The 17,540-nt window shown below is 46.0% G+C and overlaps 5 protein-coding genes across 5 annotated transcripts; 3 read left to right on the plus strand and 2 right to left on the minus strand.

Annotated features, from left to right (window-relative positions):
* Nucleotides 1-1,110: 1,110 nt before the first annotated feature.
* F5891DRAFT_1125415 (DNA breaking-rejoining enzyme) lies at nt 1,111-2,382 on the plus strand (the record flags this gene model as incomplete). Its single annotated transcript, XM_041363969.1, has 6 exons — nt 1,111-1,118; nt 1,166-1,394; nt 1,452-1,496; nt 1,551-1,766; nt 1,827-2,024; nt 2,077-2,382. 6 exons carry the CDS (start codon nt 1,111-1,113, stop codon nt 2,380-2,382), a joined length of 1,002 nt encoding a protein of 333 aa, XP_041232060.1.
* A 106-nt stretch (nt 2,383-2,488) lies between these two features.
* Nucleotides 2,489-2,875, minus strand: F5891DRAFT_1181897 (uncharacterized protein; the record flags this gene model as incomplete). The annotated part of the gene is made up of 1 exon (XM_041366083.1): nt 2,489-2,875. The coding sequence occupies one exon, from the start codon at nt 2,873-2,875 to the stop codon at nt 2,489-2,491; it is 387 nt and encodes a 128-aa protein (XP_041232061.1).
* A 602-nt stretch (nt 2,876-3,477) lies between these two features.
* Nucleotides 3,478-4,075, minus strand: F5891DRAFT_941495 (uncharacterized protein; the record flags this gene model as incomplete). The annotated part of the gene is made up of 2 exons (XM_041374345.1): nt 3,478-3,762; nt 3,818-4,075. 2 exons carry the CDS (start codon nt 4,073-4,075, stop codon nt 3,478-3,480), a joined length of 543 nt encoding a protein of 180 aa, XP_041232062.1.
* Nucleotides 4,076-7,191: 3,116 nt separating this feature from the next.
* On the plus strand, nt 7,192-7,927 carry F5891DRAFT_1181899 (uncharacterized protein; the record flags this gene model as incomplete). Its single annotated transcript, XM_041366084.1, has 4 exons — nt 7,192-7,276; nt 7,329-7,443; nt 7,495-7,650; nt 7,726-7,927. 4 exons carry the CDS (start codon nt 7,192-7,194, stop codon nt 7,925-7,927), a joined length of 558 nt encoding a protein of 185 aa, XP_041232063.1.
* Nucleotides 7,928-9,037: 1,110 nt separating this feature from the next.
* On the plus strand, nt 9,038-9,947 carry F5891DRAFT_1181900 (uncharacterized protein; the record flags this gene model as incomplete). Its single annotated transcript, XM_041366085.1, has 5 exons — nt 9,038-9,056; nt 9,124-9,233; nt 9,290-9,358; nt 9,413-9,727; nt 9,837-9,947. 5 exons carry the CDS (start codon nt 9,038-9,040, stop codon nt 9,945-9,947), a joined length of 624 nt encoding a protein of 207 aa, XP_041232064.1.
* Between the last annotated feature and the right edge of the window lie 7,593 nt (nt 9,948-17,540).

The following is a 17,540-nucleotide window of genomic DNA, read 5'->3' on the forward strand; positions in this document are numbered from 1 at the left end:
AAGAGAACGGCGCTTTGAAGAGGGTGACTGCTACCCAGTACCACCATTTTTATATGGTGAGTATGCTCATTGCTCGTGCCGTCATCCCTTGCCTTCCCTCTTCTTCTGCCCCTGCAAGGATCTCGAGAATCAGATCCGCGGCGGATCGCGCTGTTTTAGCAACCGATTTCAAAACAAAAGGTGTGTGCTTCGATTTTAGGCTCCTCCGCTCACTGCTGAATACAAGTATTTTGCCAGCACTAAGTAAGAACTTCCAGGGACTCTCTGATGGACAGCTTTGCATGATGGCGACGATCGAGCGTGTTCGGACTCTCTTGGGTGAGTCACTTTTCTTGTGAATGCTTTGTTTCACGATGTCACGCAGCTGAGACCGTCATTTTTCAACAAAGAAACCTCTGGTGGACGAGTGCGCCTCCCTGCAAAGCCAAGGGAGGCTAGGTATAGCAGGGCATGCCCACCAATGAAAATGACTGTCCGAGCGAGCGCTAAGATGGTCCCAGGTGTGTCACCAGACTGTCCAGACTTGGCTTGGCTCTCACTTGTTTTCTTTTTCCTTTCCCCCTTCGCAACCCCAGGTTCTCGAACCCAACTGCATGCCAGGCAAGTGGCTTGATTTCAAATTCATCTCCGAGAGGGGTTTCGTGGTGAGCACTCCCTCGTACCTTCAAACCATCATGTCTACTGTACTACCCAAGTCCATTCAACACTTTCCAGGTCTATGCGGTCTCCTTCCATCCGCATCAGCCAGCAGCCTCGAAATGGATGACATCACAGAGGATGTCACTGCTGAGCAGGAGACTCTCGTTGATGTGCCCCTTCAATCAGTGCTCTCAAGCCCAACAGACAGCACCATCGACTTCGCGAAGCTCCAGTCCACACTCATGGATGCGTCCAAAGGTGTCACCGAAGGCACGGACTCAGAATACAGGAGGTTTGTGTTTGTATTTTCTTTGACCCCCTCACAATTACTTAAGGTGGACTACTACCTATGGCAGGCTAATGAATCAGGCAGTTGCTTTCCTCACCGGCTTGCACTTGCTGCGCAAAAATGAGGTTTTTTTTGGCAAAAGACCACGCGCTGACACACCGTGGCTGATAGTGGCCTGGATCATGAACTCGTGAGTGACACACACTCTGGCTTGGACAGGTTGATGATGATTCAAAGGTGCAACTCGATCAACCTTGATGGCACACAGAAGCCATTGAGTGAAGAGCGAGGGACATATGGGCATGCCCAAAAGATGCGTGCCTCTATGACATACGCGTTTGGTAGGCTCCAGGGGCTTGGAAATATGTGGTGGCACGAGTCGGATGTTGGAGGTGGTGTCATGGTTGGCAATCCCTCCATATCAACGGAGGTGTCCTCTTTCATGTGCTCGCTCCGACGTCGCAAGGTGACCTTTTTTTTCACCCTGATCCTGACGAGCCTCAGTTACTGAACATCTGGGTAGGTCAAGGCTGGTGAGGTGGCAACTAGTGCCCGTGCCATAACAACGGTGAGCAATGTCTGGCCTCCTGAGTCGTGGATAATGATAGTCAACCCCTCACAGGACATTCTGTTCAAACTTTACCACCACAACCACCTCGACGAAAACTGGGCTATTCAGCCTTACCAGCCTGGCGAGCGCCTCAACTCACACCGCTGGGGTGGTGGCCGTGCTCGGAGGCTGTTGCAGGCCGCATACACCATAGCATTTGTGTGCATGCTGCGCTTCGACGAAGTCCTCAAGATCCAGGCGCACGATTTTGGAGTGTTCGAGAAGGGGGTGACACTACACCTTCCTTTCCGCAAGACACATCAGAATGGAGGTGCATGATGTGCCAAGGTTGATTTTGTTTTCATATCTACTAACTACCACCCAGATATCAAACCCTTCCACTTGTGGGCCTTCCCACCACACGAGGCCCACATCTGCCCTGTCAGAGCCCTTGCAGCCTGGCTGTCCGAGTCGAGGATCAAGTCTGGGTATGTTTTTCGGAAAATAGCCTCAGGTGACCGCATAGCAGAGGCCAACACTCCAATGGTGAGTTTTGGTGATGCTCTGGTAGCCAGAAACATTGCTGATGAACTTACAGACCTCCGAACAATTCTTAGAGCTTTTTCGCAACAACTTGCTGGACATAGGCATTGATCCGGCCCCATATGGCACCCACTCATTCCGACGAGGAGGCTGCCAGTACCTACACATCGAAAGGCATTGGGCGCTAAGGAAGATCTGTGAGTGGGGAGGCTGGAGTGCTGAATTTTCGAATCTGACCATAGTCAAATATCTCATCTCATCGAACGACGACCCTGTCGAGCCGAGGGAGCATTTTTTCAATCCTGATAGACCTCCCACTGTCAAGTGCCCACACTGTGGGAGATGCTGCCCTTGTGGCTGAATTTCATATGTTCGAGGCGACGATGAAGCAATTTTCAGCAAGGACTCTAGCCTAGATAGTATGCAGCACTCCATGTATATTGACAGCAACTGCGCAACATGCTCGTTTACTCCTCCTCTTCTTTGACTTTGTCCTGATCCTGATCTTGTTTTGCATCCTTACTCTCCTCAGGGCCGTTGACACCCTCATCCCCCTCTAAGTCTTCATCACTGTCATCCTCGTGTCTTTTCAAAATCTCAGTTACTGCCCGCTCCTCTGCATCATCTCGCATCATCTCAATGATGTCCATGGCCTCCGCATAGTTTTCTAGTTGTCTGTATACCTTCTGAATGACCCCTTCGGTAAACCCATGCTGCTCTGAGAGTAGTTTGATGGATGCCGCAAAACCAAGACGGGCAAAATGGAGGATATCAACAGCATGAATCTCAACATCCAAGTTCTCAAGACTGCTGCTGCCTGTGTCTCTGGTGTATTCATTGAACGGTGTCGACATGGCAGCTAGTATAGTAGGTTCCAGGACTGCAGTAGTAATGCTGTCAGTGCAGGCCTTTGTTCAGTGGAGATGAAATTCGAGTGGTACCTAGTAGATAGATATCTTCAAGCTGTAAGTGTGATGGATTCCCAAGTTACAAGTGTGAGTGATTTCGAAGTGGTTTAAGTTCAAGTTCTGGGAGGGCCCCTAATGTAATCAACACCGTTTTCAGCCCCTAGCTGCCAGCCCTACAAGCACCAATTTCCCGACTTCTGCTGCAAAAACATGATCAAAAATGTGAGTTGGCTTTCATTGTGAATCATTGGCATCAGTCGTGCATTTCCAATCACAAAGCCTCCATTCTTCGAATGGAGGCTGATTGGAAATGTGCGACTGATGCCAATGATTCACAATGAAAGTCAACTCACATTTTTGATCATGTTTTTGCAGCAGAAGTCAGGAAATTGGTGCTTGTAGGGCTGGCAGCTAGGGGGCTGAAAACGGTGTTGATTACATTTTGATCACACTTTGATTGAGGAAATGTGTTTATGAATACCACAGTCCATAAGGTCATACTAGCGAGATAAAATTTACATTGTAACGACAAGTAGAGCCTACTACAATTAATCACAGACCTCCTTCGAGTTGCTAACCATGAGTTCCTTGTATTTCTTTGCAATCGCAGATGGCCTCGTCATGGTGTGCTCCTCACCTCCTTTTCGGTAAGTAAAGAAAAAGTCTGAGCCATATTCCTCGCGAGCACGTTCCACAAGTGCAAAGTGTGCTTCCTTGCGCTCCTCACGAAGCCTGTGAATAATGGCAGTGAACTTCAGAGGCTCACCATTGGCAGCCCTGAAACTGGCCCAGAACTGTTCTGGGGTGCCTCGTCGGTACCGCTCGACAATGTCCTGTGAAACAACAAATCAGATCAGTCAAGGCCAGTTAGGAGAAGCTTGCACATACACGCCAGTCAGTCCACTTGTTTTTCGTACCTTTCCATTGCTGATCATGGCCATAGCGATAGAGCAAAGGCCAGTACTCAATTGCAATTGGGTGGCCTTGTATGTTGATGATGGACGTGCCCTGCCAGTGCTCCGTGTGATCATCCCACATTCCATTGAGCCGAGGGATGTCGTTGACGAAACTGATGGCAGGTGGGTCTGGGATTTCGTCGTCAGCCACTTGCAGCAATGTGCCATTCCCAAGCTTGAGAACCCGCATCCTCTTGGTGCTCGTCTCCATGGCTGGTGCAGGTTCTTCTGGTGTGCACCCAGCAGAGGTGCCTGCATCCTGGGGCCTGGCCTCAGGTAGCCCAACCTGAACTGGATTTGGCTGGAGGAGGAGGGCACCTTGAACAATGTCGACGAGCCTTGTGCCCACACTCTGGACAATCGCATCTTGCAAGCTCACATCAGCACCAGCACTTGCAGGAGTGGGGCAGGGGGTACTCGCAGCTGGTGCAAACTGACCATCTGTCAGCGCATATGGGAATGCACAATTGATAGCATCAGCCTGCCCGTGTAGCGCATCAGTATTGTGAAAGGAGGGGGGCAGGAGGAAGCAGTTACTCACCCAAGGTAACAGTGCTGCAACTTCAGCTATCGTGCGAGTGTCTTTGGAGCGGGTTGTGGCAGTGGTGTCAGAGGCCATTTCAGAGTCACCAAGCAACTCGGCACGACGCTGTGTTGACTGCTTCATGCGGCGTGCCTTGGCCTTGCTTGCTGGATCTGTCCGTGGGCCTTTGTGAGCTTTGCGAGCTCCGGGCCTGAGGCTTGAAGATGAGATGACTTGTGAGCACGCTGAAACAGACAACAGGGAGAAGCATGGTTTCACATACCTATCCCACAAGTTTCGGTCGCGACTGAAGCCTTCGAGGCGCTCGCGAAGAATGGCTTTGGTGCCTGACGAAGGTAGGTTGAGCTGGAGGCATTGCTGCCTCATTGCTTTGACGGTCATCGTGTAGCTACCCACACCCATTAAATTTCAGCGAGGGGAGGGGGGGGAAGAGGGAACTGAAACTCACACTGGAAGGTAGTGGATCTCCGGCTCACCGTCCGGTTTGAAACGAAGCGGGAAAGGGAGTGACTGGTCAGCATCTCCTGGACCAACAGCCTGAGACAGCTGTGATGTCCCAGCATCAGACGAGACAGAGAGCTGAGCTCTCTGCTCGAATGCACGTGCATCAGCGCTGCAGAACGAGTCTGCTGCAGCAGTGGTGCATGTGCCCCTGGTGGCTGCATGGCTGACAATCGGGGTCATTGTGACGATGGTGGAGCGGCAGCTCACGAAGTGGGTGTTGCGATGGTTGGTGCGGACCGGGATAAAGCAAGGGCACCAGCCGAAAAACGACTCGAGTGGGATGTGCGGCCTCCACCAATGATAGGTGACGAGGAGACCAAAGAAGACGATGAACAATGCCAGGGCAATGGCACCACCCACAGAGAAACCTCCTTGCGAGTCAGGGGTGGTGCTGGGTGGGTTTGCTGCGATCTAGAAGAGCCAGGGAAAGGGTCAGTACTCTGTGTCGAACGGTTCCGGGGGCCTAAATGAAAAGGAAAGCACCGTCGAAGCGTGACTGAAGCGGATGACGTTCCTCGCTCACGTCATCAAGAAAACGGCGTTCGCCGAAGCGTCACGCCCGCCAGCGGACGGTGTTGTTTTCGAGAGAAGTGTCACATGATATGAATCCTGTGTGTGGCTGTCTTTGCTTTGCTTTGTTTGAAGGGTGAGAATGACGCGAGCCTAGTATTTAGGGGTTTACTAATGTTTTTCCAGGACAACATATGTGGGAAATATTTTTCACAGTCACTTGACATGTGTGGGATTTTGTCTGAGTCATCACCATGGCTGACTAAGCAAAACTCATCGCAGAATTAAATGTACTAAAATATTCAGGCTGCTGGCATATAGACTTGAAAAATAAAAAGAAAAGCAAAAAATATTCCCTTAGCCTCAGTCCAACTTCAGATAAAAGGGAAAAGGGTTTCATAGTGGTATTTCAGGGTATATGACTCATGAGAGAGTATTGGTCGTCCATGCACCGAACCGGTTTGGTGCAGGTCAGCGGATCGTTCGTGGGTCAGGAAAAGTACGGGAGCATTGTGGTCCGTTTGACATTGAATCGGATTGAGAACTGGCTGCTGCAAAAAATGCTGATCAGTTGTTGTATACCATGACACTAAGCTAAGCATACCAGCAGTTCTGACGGGTCTAACTGATGTGGCTGCCTTGGTTTGATAGTGGGCATAGCATGGACCACATACATGGCGGCCAGGTTTCCCTGGTTCAATAGTAGCAACATAAAAACAAGGAGCACCTTTTGCAATCTTTGATTGACAAGCAGGGCGTTCGCAGAAATGATCTTCCATAGCATATGCGTCTTCAGTGAACTGGGAGACGAGCTCGAACCGAGACTGAGACTGAGACATGATAGTGGCAGTAAGAATACAGCAAGACCACAAGGCTGAGTAGATTAAATATTGTTCAGAAAATATCTGTCCGGCGCCAGTGATAAGTTACACCTCGGAGATACTAAACATAAACAACACTTGTACCATGCTTGTGTTGTCTTGAGTAACTACTAAGACAAAAGTGCTCATCAAGATGCATTCAGAAAATATCTGTCCGGTGGCGACTCACTTGAGCTACTCCTATGAGTTTGCAGAGACGAGCTTACTGGAAGTATCCGCACTACAGTTCTAGACCTCCACCTAGGGTCAGAAAACACCTGGCGAATGATCAGCTGCATGCTTGGTCTGCTTTCTGTCAATGAATGCTTGCAGACTGATGTAATTCAGCAGTAAGCGGAGGTTTTGAAGAGCTTACTCACAGTTCTGGACCACCTAGGGTCTGTATGCTGGCGTCTTTGGTAAGTAATTCGTAATTCGGCCGTCACAGTTCTAGACCTCCACCTAGGGTCTGTATCCCGGCATCTGTTGAGTATAGTCAGTTATTGTTAGGAGTCCCATCCTGCTTCTTCTGCACTATTATATTACCTGTTCTGCTTGTCAAATCTGAGTTTACATACCTGAACAGTCATAGCAGCCCAGTGACTGAGCAGTCAAGTTTGGTAGGCAAAAGGTAGGCAAAACCCGAGCCGATCAGTCGAATGATGTACCTGAACGGTCATAGCAGCCCACTGAGTAGCAGTCTAAATGCATGACGCACATAATCTCCTCGGTGACTGGGCCAATTCTCCCTTCAGGCTGCTTCTGCTGAATAGAACAAGGGTCCGAGTCGGTGCGCACCATACTAGAGAATCTGCATTCTGCATTTGCTGTCGTGGTGCCACTGGTGCGGCAAAGTCAAACCACTTATATATCTATTGTTCACCACCAATGTTGACCGTGCGTGCTTGCTTCAATTCTCTCTCGTCTTCATTGACACCTGCGTGTTTGATGCCAAATCAGAATAAGCCATCCCGTAAGTACTTGATGTTCTTCAATGCTACTACTGTGTTGACGTCAAATTCTAGCACCTCTCGAGGTCATTTCTCTGCATATCTTTCGATTGTGGAAGACCCGACAAACCAACAAGCAAATTGTTCAGAACCTATGGAATCATTATGATACCTCACGCTATGGACTTGGGTAAGTCATCCAGTTGGAATGTATCTGTGGTGCTTGCTCACTTTAATCTAGACTCATGAAATTTGTACAGATACGAGTTGGAATGGGCCTTCTGCGCACACAGCAACAGTCTCATACCATCGAAAGTATTCGCGACGCTATGATAGATCTTCAAGAGATTTATCCCAATGCAGGGGCCCGGGAGATGGTCAGTTTTCTCTTTCACGAGTGAGCCATGAGTGTTTCAAGGTAAGAGCTATCTTGTGCATCATGTTGTCCACTGAATTTTCTATGATGCTGCAGAAATGTAGTAATGGCATACTTCGCTAAATATGAGGTCGACCTTGTTCGCCAACGCAAGGCTTGTAGGCTCCGGAGAAAACGGTTCTGGGCAGCAGGTGTTAACGACTTGTTTGCCGTCGATCAGCACGACAAGTGGCTTAGGTTTGGGCTTGCATTACACACTGGCATTGAGCCGTTCTCTGGGCACATCATGTGGATGTGAGTATGGCACTCAAACCGGAATCCACAACTCATACTAACATACTACCTCGAGACCATCCAGGAGCTTGGTCGTAAGTTGATTCTCTGTTCCATAGCCCCATCATTGATTCACTGTTGTAGACATGCCTATGGTTACTCAGAGTGACCCGGTGTAGAGACTCGTGTGTCTCATGGTCTGATATGACAAGTTTTCACTAAGGAGTACATAGCACGAACTTGTAGCATCACTCCGTGCGCTACCCACAGCTATCCCTATATGAGGCGCAGCTTTCCCGCGCCATGCGCGCACTCTTCCTGCGCTTGAACACCCCTATAGCGCCAGCCATCCAGAAGCATCCATCCACTGTCCACCAAGCTCCCTAGTGTGTATATTTCCATTTCCTTTATTAGCATATTGTTCTGTCTTTATTTTTATCATGGATTCTCACTCATATATATCTTTACATACCTACTCGGTAGCAATTCGGCTCCGCATTACAGCGCTTAGGCGCGCTATATAAGTGCCAGCAGTACATAGTACTAGGGACTGGACATTTTTACCACTTACTTTTCCTTCAACTGACTACTTACTACTCACTTACCACTTAGCAGAATATAGTAGAAATCTATTTGTTTACACTTCGGATCACTCTTCTCTTACCTTGTATCATATCATCACTTAAGTTTAGTCTCTCTTATTTCCACATACGCGTGTGCGCTTTCCTGCGCTTCGCGCAATACATGTGCGCGTTCCAGCGCCTTGCGCATATCTGCGCTTTCTCGCGCTTCACTTTGGCGCACACCTCTAGATCCTTGCTGCACTCACTTCCCCTTTAGGGTTGAACGCACTTGTCTCCTCAGGTAACGCAGACTAGGCAACGCGCGACCTTACAACATTTTTAGATACAGTCAGGAGCATCATCTCTTCCTTTCAGTATTGTTGTTTCTACACCGGGATCAGAGAACTTCGGTATTGCCAATGCTCACACCATGCTCCATCAGTGGCATGATCCAACACTGCAAGGTACCCTACAACATCACTGGATGCAAACAAAGAAAAATGTAATGCCGGAAATCACTTGGTCTCAGTTACGACACCAGTTCACTCCAGGATTTGAGGCTTATCTAGACCATGGCGTTCAATCTGGCTGGTATGACTGCAGCAACACCTTGCAACGGTGCGTGGTTCATTTCTTACATTGCACAATCCTTACGCAGATGGTTGCAGTTTAATCTTTCAATGGGTGTTTATTCCATGGCTGCAACGAGAGCTTGATGGGTACAAGGACCATGTAAACAACTCTGCAAAGAGACATGACTGCAATAAAGTTGACAAATTCCTGACGCTGTTGTCTCCTTGCTCTCACTGACATGGCCTACTAAGGTGCTCCCTCATGGTGTGCCGAACCTCATTTATGAGTCACCTGAGGATTTTTGGGCTCTTGATTTCAAAGTACGTCTCCTGCCACTTCCGCCCGTGTGTGGTATTCTAATTGCTTATATCTAGATCATTCTTGAACCAAGTACTATAGACCATGTTCGTAGTACCTACATTGATCCTGATCACGCTCTCTTCGACCTTGTCCCTCAAGAATTCGGTCACTTCATACAAGATTACTATCATGAGCTAGGTCGCCCTTCCGTCAACCGCCAGTCAGCGTGGACCGTTTACTTGCACTTACACCATACCATTTCTCGGCTTTATGAACAGCTCCCACCAGTGGTGCTCACTGACAATGAAGATGATCCCTTACCACTCCTGGAAAACCACCAGGACTTACCATTTCACAAGAACGATGACAGAGACTACTATATGGGTGGTGTAGGCAGAGGATTGGGCCTCGGTGTGTTTTCTTCATTTGATAATAACATATTATTCTTATCATTACGCAGGTGAATCTCATTCACAACAATTGGATGAGCTTGTATAGGATGATGAACCTGATGTTGGAGACAACTACCTGGAGGGGCTCGATCATGCTGGTCTGGTGGTCTGGGAGTTTTCTGAGGATGAAGATGAGGCTGTGGTAGATGAATGGTAGTTTGCTTTATGCAATTCTCTAGAATGCACTTGAAATTTATGCTCAACGGTGCACACTGTGAGCCGGCGGCATCAGCAGTAAATCAATTGGATGGTTCTTTTTTTTAATGTATCTGGGGTTTCCGGAGTCCCATACCAGAAATAGCTGACAAATCGAGCGTGGTGGTCCTGCTTTCCATAATATTAGGCATCTTCATCCTTGCTATTCCATAGTCACCGACGGTAGTCATGACATTAAACCATTGAGGATGAGATATGGGATCACAGTGCAAGGGTGAACACCAGTTGCACATGACCAAGACAGCAGTAAACACGGATGCCCACTCTCTGAGATACTCACCCATTTCATCCAATCTCTTGTCAGCTGCCCAGAGACCAAGGGCCAGTTTCATTGCCAATGAGGACCAATACAGGTTAGGAACTCTTAATGCCGGAGCGATGAGCGCTGCTGGTCTCTGTATTGCCTGACATAAAGACCTTCCATCTTCTTTCAGAGTTGCCAAGACATGCAGATGAAACTTGGGAGCCTGCAGTCAATGAGCATGGATACTACTAGAACAGCCATCTCACCAAACTCAGAAAGAAGTTAAATGTACATCATCATTCTTTGCACTATCATCTGTTATGATCTAATGTCATATCCTAGAGTGAATCTGTCAGCAGTGCCATCAATGTTACATGTGATGCATGGCAGGCTGACAACACAGATGGCTATTTTGCAGTCACTGGCCACTGGATTGAAGAAAAGATTCTGATGCAGTGGGAACCTGGGAATGTGTTGCTTGGTTTTACAAAGCTCAACAATGCTCATAATGGCCAGTGCCTAGGTGGTACCTTATTCAAAGTGCTTGATCGCTGTAGAGACTCATGCGTCTCATGGCGTGATATGGCAGTTTCCACCAAGGAGTACATAGCATGAACTTGTAGTGTCACTCCGTGCGCTACCCACAGCTATCCCTATATGAGGCGCAGCTTTCCCATGCTTTGCGATGTATATGCGCGCGCTTTCCCGCGCTTGAGCGCCCTATAGCACTAGCCATCCAGAAGCATCCATCCACTGTCCACCAAGCTCCCTAGTGCATATATTTCCATTTCCTTTATTAGCATATTGTTCCACCTTTATTTTTATCATGGATTCTCACTCATATATATCTTTACATACCTACTCGGTAGCGCTTCAGCTCTGCATTACAGCGCTTAGGTGCGCTATATAAGTGCCAGCAGTACATAGTACTAGGGACTTTCCATTTTTACCACTTACCTTACCTTACTTTACTTTCCACCCACTATCTGCCTAGAAGAACATAGTAGAAATCCATTTTGTCTATACTTCACATCTCTTTTCTCTTATCTTGCATCATATTATCACTTAAGTCTAACCTCTCTATTGTTTCTCCACGCGCGCGCGCTTTCCCGCGCCTTCGTGCCTTGCGTGCACCTGCGCTTTCTCGCACTTTGCTTCAGCGCGTACCTCTAGATCTTCGCTGCACTCACTTCCCCTTTAGGGTCGAACGCACTTGTCTCCTCAGGTAACGCAGACTAGGCAACGCGCGACCTTGCAACATTTTTTAGATACAGTTAGGAGCTTCATTTGTTCCTCTCTGTATTGTAGTTTCTACATCACCTTGGTGTTACACATAAAGTATGTTATATTGATTCCTCTCAGAGCCCCTTCAGTGACAAATTCCATATTATACGGGCCACCCGACCTACATAATATCCTGTATGAGATGGGCCAGCAGATTATGGGCCCATGTTGTGTATATTCTCAATGATGACGGATGGGCCAGGACACATATTATTTCTGATGGAGACAGGTGGGCCCATGTATGCCAATGATATATATATCCTTGATGTTGAGGGATGGGCCGGGGGAATGTGATCATTCATGGAGATGGGTAGGCCCATCTGGGTGATATGTAGAGTAGGATATTATAGACAGCTGGGCTGAAGAGAGATGTAAGGCAAATAGATGGGCAGGCCAACAGGGGTGTACTACATATATGGGTGGGCCGAGGTAGGGGAATATTACATAGATGGGTGGGCTGACATGGGGTGTATTACATATACAGGTGGGCCAATGTAGAAAGTATTACATATACAAGTGGGCCGAGGGTGCGATAAAATATTTATTACATAGACAGGTGGGGGCCAAGGTGGGGTATAATTATATAGACAGGTGGGCCGATGTCGGATGTATTATATAGATGGGTGGGCCAACATAGGATGTATTACATAGATGGGTGGGCCAACATAGGATGTATTACATAGACAGGTGGGCTGACATGGGGGAATTGTACATAGATGGGTACATATATGGGTGAGCCTAGATACATTTCATCAAGACATACAGCTGATGTAGCCACCAGCAAATCAAAGATGTAGGATACATGTACACTATGAGTGCATATACCTACCATTGACCACTGAATCTAAAGCCCTCCGTGTTTCGGGAGTGCCGAGTCCTGAAACCCGGAAATTGAAACTCAGGACTTGACATTTGATGAGACATCTTTCAAAAATGTTTAAATCAACCTTTCATATATCCATACACATTTTACCAACCCCCAAACCCCAAAATTGTGGACTGCTGGGTTTTGGGGTTTGGGGGTCCCAGAACTTGGAACTTGAGAAATTTGGGGAGATCAATAAAGTTTGATTTACAATCAAGTTGATTGACAAACACATTGACTTACCCATGTTTGAAATATATTTTTGTTGTCTCACATTCCGAGTTCTGAGTTCCGGGACCCCAAACCCCGAAACCCAGCAGTCCACAATTTAGGGGTTCAGGGTTGGTAAAATGTGTATGGATATATGGAAGGTTGATTTAAACATTTTTGAAAGATGTTGCATATCAAATGTCAAGTCCTGAGTTTTGATTTCTGGGTTTCGGGAGTGCCAAGTCCCAAAGCCTGGAGTCCCGAAACCTGGAATTCAAAACTCGGGACTTGACATTTTGATGAGACATCTTTCAAAAATGTGTAAATCAACCTTTCATATATCCATACACATTTTACCAACCCCCGAACCTTGAAATTGTGGACTGCTGGGTTTGGGGGTTTGGGGGTCCCAGAACTCAGAACTCGGAACTTGGGAAATTTGGCGAGATCAATAAAATGTGATTTACAATCAAGTTGATTGACAAACACATTGACTTACCCATGTTTGAAATATATTTTTGTTGTCTCACATACCAAGTTCCGAGTTCTGGGACCCCCGAACCCCAAAACCCGGCAGTCCACAATTTAGGGGTTCAGGGGTTGGTAAAATGTGTATGGATATATGAAAGGTTGATTTAAACATTTTTGAAAGATGTCTCATCAAATGTCAAGTCCCGAGTTTTGAATTCCGGGTTTCGGAACTCCAGGTTTCGGGACTCCAGGCTTCGGCACTTGGCACTCCCGAAACCCAGAAATTGAAACTTGGGACTTGACATTTGATATGCAACATCTTTCAAAAATGTATAAATCAACCTTCCATATATCCATACACATTTTACCAACCCCTGAACCCCGAAATTGTGGACTGCCGGGTTTCAGGGTTTGGGGTTTGGTGGTCCCGGAACTCGGAACTTGGAACTTGGGATGTGAGACAACAAAAATATATTTCGGGGCTTGGGGGTTAGTAAAATGTTTATAGATATATGTAGGTTCATATAAACATGTCTGAAAAATGTCGTTCATCTCAAATGTCAAATCCTGAGTTCCAGGTTTTGGGTTTCGGGACTCGGCACCTGGCACCCGGCACTCGGGGTTCAGCACTAAAAATTTGACAACTCTGGGTTTTGGGACTCTGGGCTTCAGCACTTGGCACTCCCAAAACCTGGAAATCAAAACTCAGGACTTGACATTTGATATGCAACATCTTTCAAAAATGTTTAAATCAACCTTCCATATATCCATACGCATTTTACCAACCCCCGAACCCCGAAATTGTGGACTGCTGGGTGTGGGGGTTTGGGGTTTGGGGATCCCAGAACTCAGGACTCAATATGTGGGACTGGACAAAGATATCTGTCAGGGTTCGGGGGTTAGTAAAATGTTTATGGATATACGTAGGCTGATTCAAACATGTCTGAAGAATGTGTTTCATTTCAAATGTCAAGTCCTGAGTTCTGGGTTTCAGAACTCAGCACCTGGCACCTGGCACTCGGGGTTCAGCACTGTGAAAATTTGACATTTGGGTGTTAGGATTACACAGATCATTGAGTGCTGAGGGCCGAATCCTGAAACCTGAAGCCCGAAAACATGTATGCCACATGCCCATCTACTCATTGCACAAATTACCAAGTGTCGAGTACCAAAACCCAAAACCCGGTACTTCAAATGGACATGAATTCTATATTTGTATGTATTATCCATTGATGTAGGGTTCAAATAACTTGGGAATTGTATTTGTCAGTGCTCAGTACTCGGTAGTTGGTAGTTGATAGTTGGTAGTTGGTAGTTGGTAGGGTAGTTGGTGGTTGATGGTTGGTAGTCAATATAGGCAAATGATAATGAAAAATGAAAGTTGTTATTAGGCTTAACTTCCTTACTGAAGGTTGTAGTCCAAGTCTAGGGGAGTGTATTGGTAGTCTTTTCTTGTCCATCAGTTATCATTTGACCAAGATATAAGCTAAAGAAATCAGAAACATGGGCGATAATGAAAAATGAAAGTTATTTGTAATGATATTTTCGGCCTGAATCATCTATAAATGTGACTTTGTATAAAAGATGTTTATTGTCACTTTCCACACATATGTCATTTGCCTATCATTACATCAATCCTTCATGAATCTTTCTAAGCTTTTAAGCTATTATAATGGATGTATATAGGTGTTATTCCAGGTCTCTGATCACATCACAGGCTTGTTATGTTGTATATCTCGACATAATGTGCAAGTCTTGCTATTAATATTCATTCTTTTATCTTTAGACTCACTTACTGCACACATGTATTTCATTTGTCATTATTGATGTTTTGGATTTCTTTAGCTTATATCCTGGTCACATGGTAACCAATGGATGAGAAAAGACTACAAATAAACTCACCTAGACTCAGACTACAACCTTCATTAAGCTGACTACTGATTCCTGGATACTGAGTATCAAAACCAAATACTGAGTACCAATTACCATGTACCAAGTACTGCATAATGAGTAACAATATAACCAATTGACAAGAAAAGACTACCACTACACTCACCTGGACTTGGACTACAACCTTCAGTAAGGAAGTTAAGGATAATAATAACTTTCATTTTTTCATTATTGTTGATGTTTTGCCGAATGACAAGGAAAGACTACCAAGACACTCACCTTGACGTGGACTACAACTGTCATTTTTCATTATCATTTGCCTATATTGACTACCGAGTCTTGAGTACTGACCACTGACCACCAATCACCAATCACCAAGTACCAAGTACCAAGTACTGAGTACTGACAAATACAATTCCCAAGTTATTTGAGCCCTACACCAATGGATAATACATACAAATACAATTCATGTCCATTTGAAGTACCGGGTTTCAGGTTTCGACACTCGACACTTGGTGATTTGTGCAATGAGTGAAAAATGGACATGTTGTGTACATGATTTTGGGTTTTGGGCTTTGGGTCTCGGCCCTCGGCACTCGGAACTCGATGATTTGTGTAATGTAAATGAAAAATCAACATGTTGCACGCCGGTGTAGAAACAACAATACTGCTAGGAACAAAAGATGCTCCTAACTGTATCTAAAAAAGTTGTAAGGTCGCGCGTTGCCTAGTGTGCTATACTTGAAAGGACAAGTGCGTTCGACCCTAAAGGGGAAGCAGGTGCAGCGAAGATCTAGAGGTATGCGCAGAAGTGAAGCACGAGAAAGCGCAAGGCGCGGGAACACGCGCGCGTATTAGCGCGAAGCGCGGGAAAGCGCGCGCGCGTATGCAGAAATGAGAGACTATGCTTAAGTGATGATATAAAACAAGATAAGAGATGTGAGATGTGATGTGCTAATGAATAGGTTTCTACTGCGACTTTCTAGGTATTAAGTAGGTAAGTAAAGATGGGTGAAAAAGTAAGTGGCGCTTATATAGTGCGCCTAAGCGCGGTCATGCGGAGCCGAAGCGCTACCGAGTAGGTATGTAAGGATATATATGGGTGAGAGTCCATGATAAAAATAAAGGTGGAACACTATGCTAATAAAGGAAATGGAAATATACGCACTAGGGAGCTTGGTGAACAGTGGATGGATGCATCTGGATGGCTGGCGCTATAGGGCGCGCAAGCGCGGGAATGATGCGCGCATTGCGCGGGAAAGCTGCGCCTCATATAGGAATTGCTGTGGACAGTACACAGAGTGGTGCTGCGAGTTGGTGCTGTATACTCCCTTAGTGAAAACTGCCATATCATGCCATGAGAGGCATGAGTCTCTACACTGGGTTTCGAGTTTCAGGTTTCAGCACTCAAAACTCAGTGATTTGTGCAGTGAATGAAAAATGGACATGTTGTGCATATATTTTTGGGGTTTGGCCCTTGGAACTCGGAACTCGATGACTTGTGTAATCTAAGAAGTAAAGTACAACAGTTTTCGGAAATGTTTGCGCGCTCGTGTGGCTTTCGCGTATTTCACATGTTTTGCGTATCTCGCCAAAGGCCATGTGGTTTTCGCTTACCTCGCTTAACCTCAATTTGGCAACTCGTGTGGTTTTGTCACGTGTTTTTGAACGCCAACTCAAATAGCGTCGCCCTTTGGGAACTTAGCACGACCTTGGTAACTGTATGTGTACATGGCATTAAATAATGAAAAAATATGTGTTTGAGCAGGGCAAGGGAGATGTGTGATTAGATTTGAGTGTTTTTCCTACTGTAATTGTTATGGTAGTATACATAGAGCAAATAATGGAACAATATATAATACAATGACAGACAGGGGGAAAACAAATATGAGATAAAAGAGATTGGGAGATGAGTGACAGAAGGTTATGAAAAAAATAAAAAGGGAGAAAAAGATCACTTAGAGACTCAAAAACTGGAAAATTGGAGGACAGGAAAATGGGAATGGGAAACTGGGAGAACCAGAGAACCAGAGGATGGGAGACGGGATTAGCATGAGTATACCCTAGGGTATCTGAGGTGAAACCCTTACCCTTACTTACCAATATACCATCACCCACAGTGTAAGTGTGGGTTTTTGAAGGGTACCAGAGATAGATACCATGGGTATACCCCAGGGTAACACTTTTTCCAATCACATATATTTTCCCATTTGAAGGCAAATGTACAACTTCAAAATTTTATATGTATCTATCACTCCTATGGTAATCAATTTGGGGATATATTCCCAGGGGTACAGGGGTCTTCAGGTCCAAATTCCTACCCCTACCCTCAAGAGTTTCCCATATCCCTGCTGATCCCTAGATGGGAGATGGGAAGCAGGGAAAAATGGGAAAATGAATACATTCAATGATACTGTTACATATTTTTTTATTTTATGTTGTGTAGTAGATTGAGTTTTTTTGAAAAGCTGCTCATAAATGTATTTCAAAATCATTCAAAATGCACAATTTATTAGGATGCAGCCTGAGGCCAGGAAGCCAAAGGAACAACACTCATTTTCCTCCCTTGA

This window comes from Suillus fuscotomentosus (genome assembly GCF_016647785.1).
Source record: "Suillus fuscotomentosus strain FC203 chromosome Unknown F5891scaffold_4, whole genome shotgun sequence".
NCBI classification, from domain to species: domain Eukaryota; kingdom Fungi; phylum Basidiomycota; class Agaricomycetes; order Boletales; family Suillaceae; genus Suillus; species Suillus fuscotomentosus.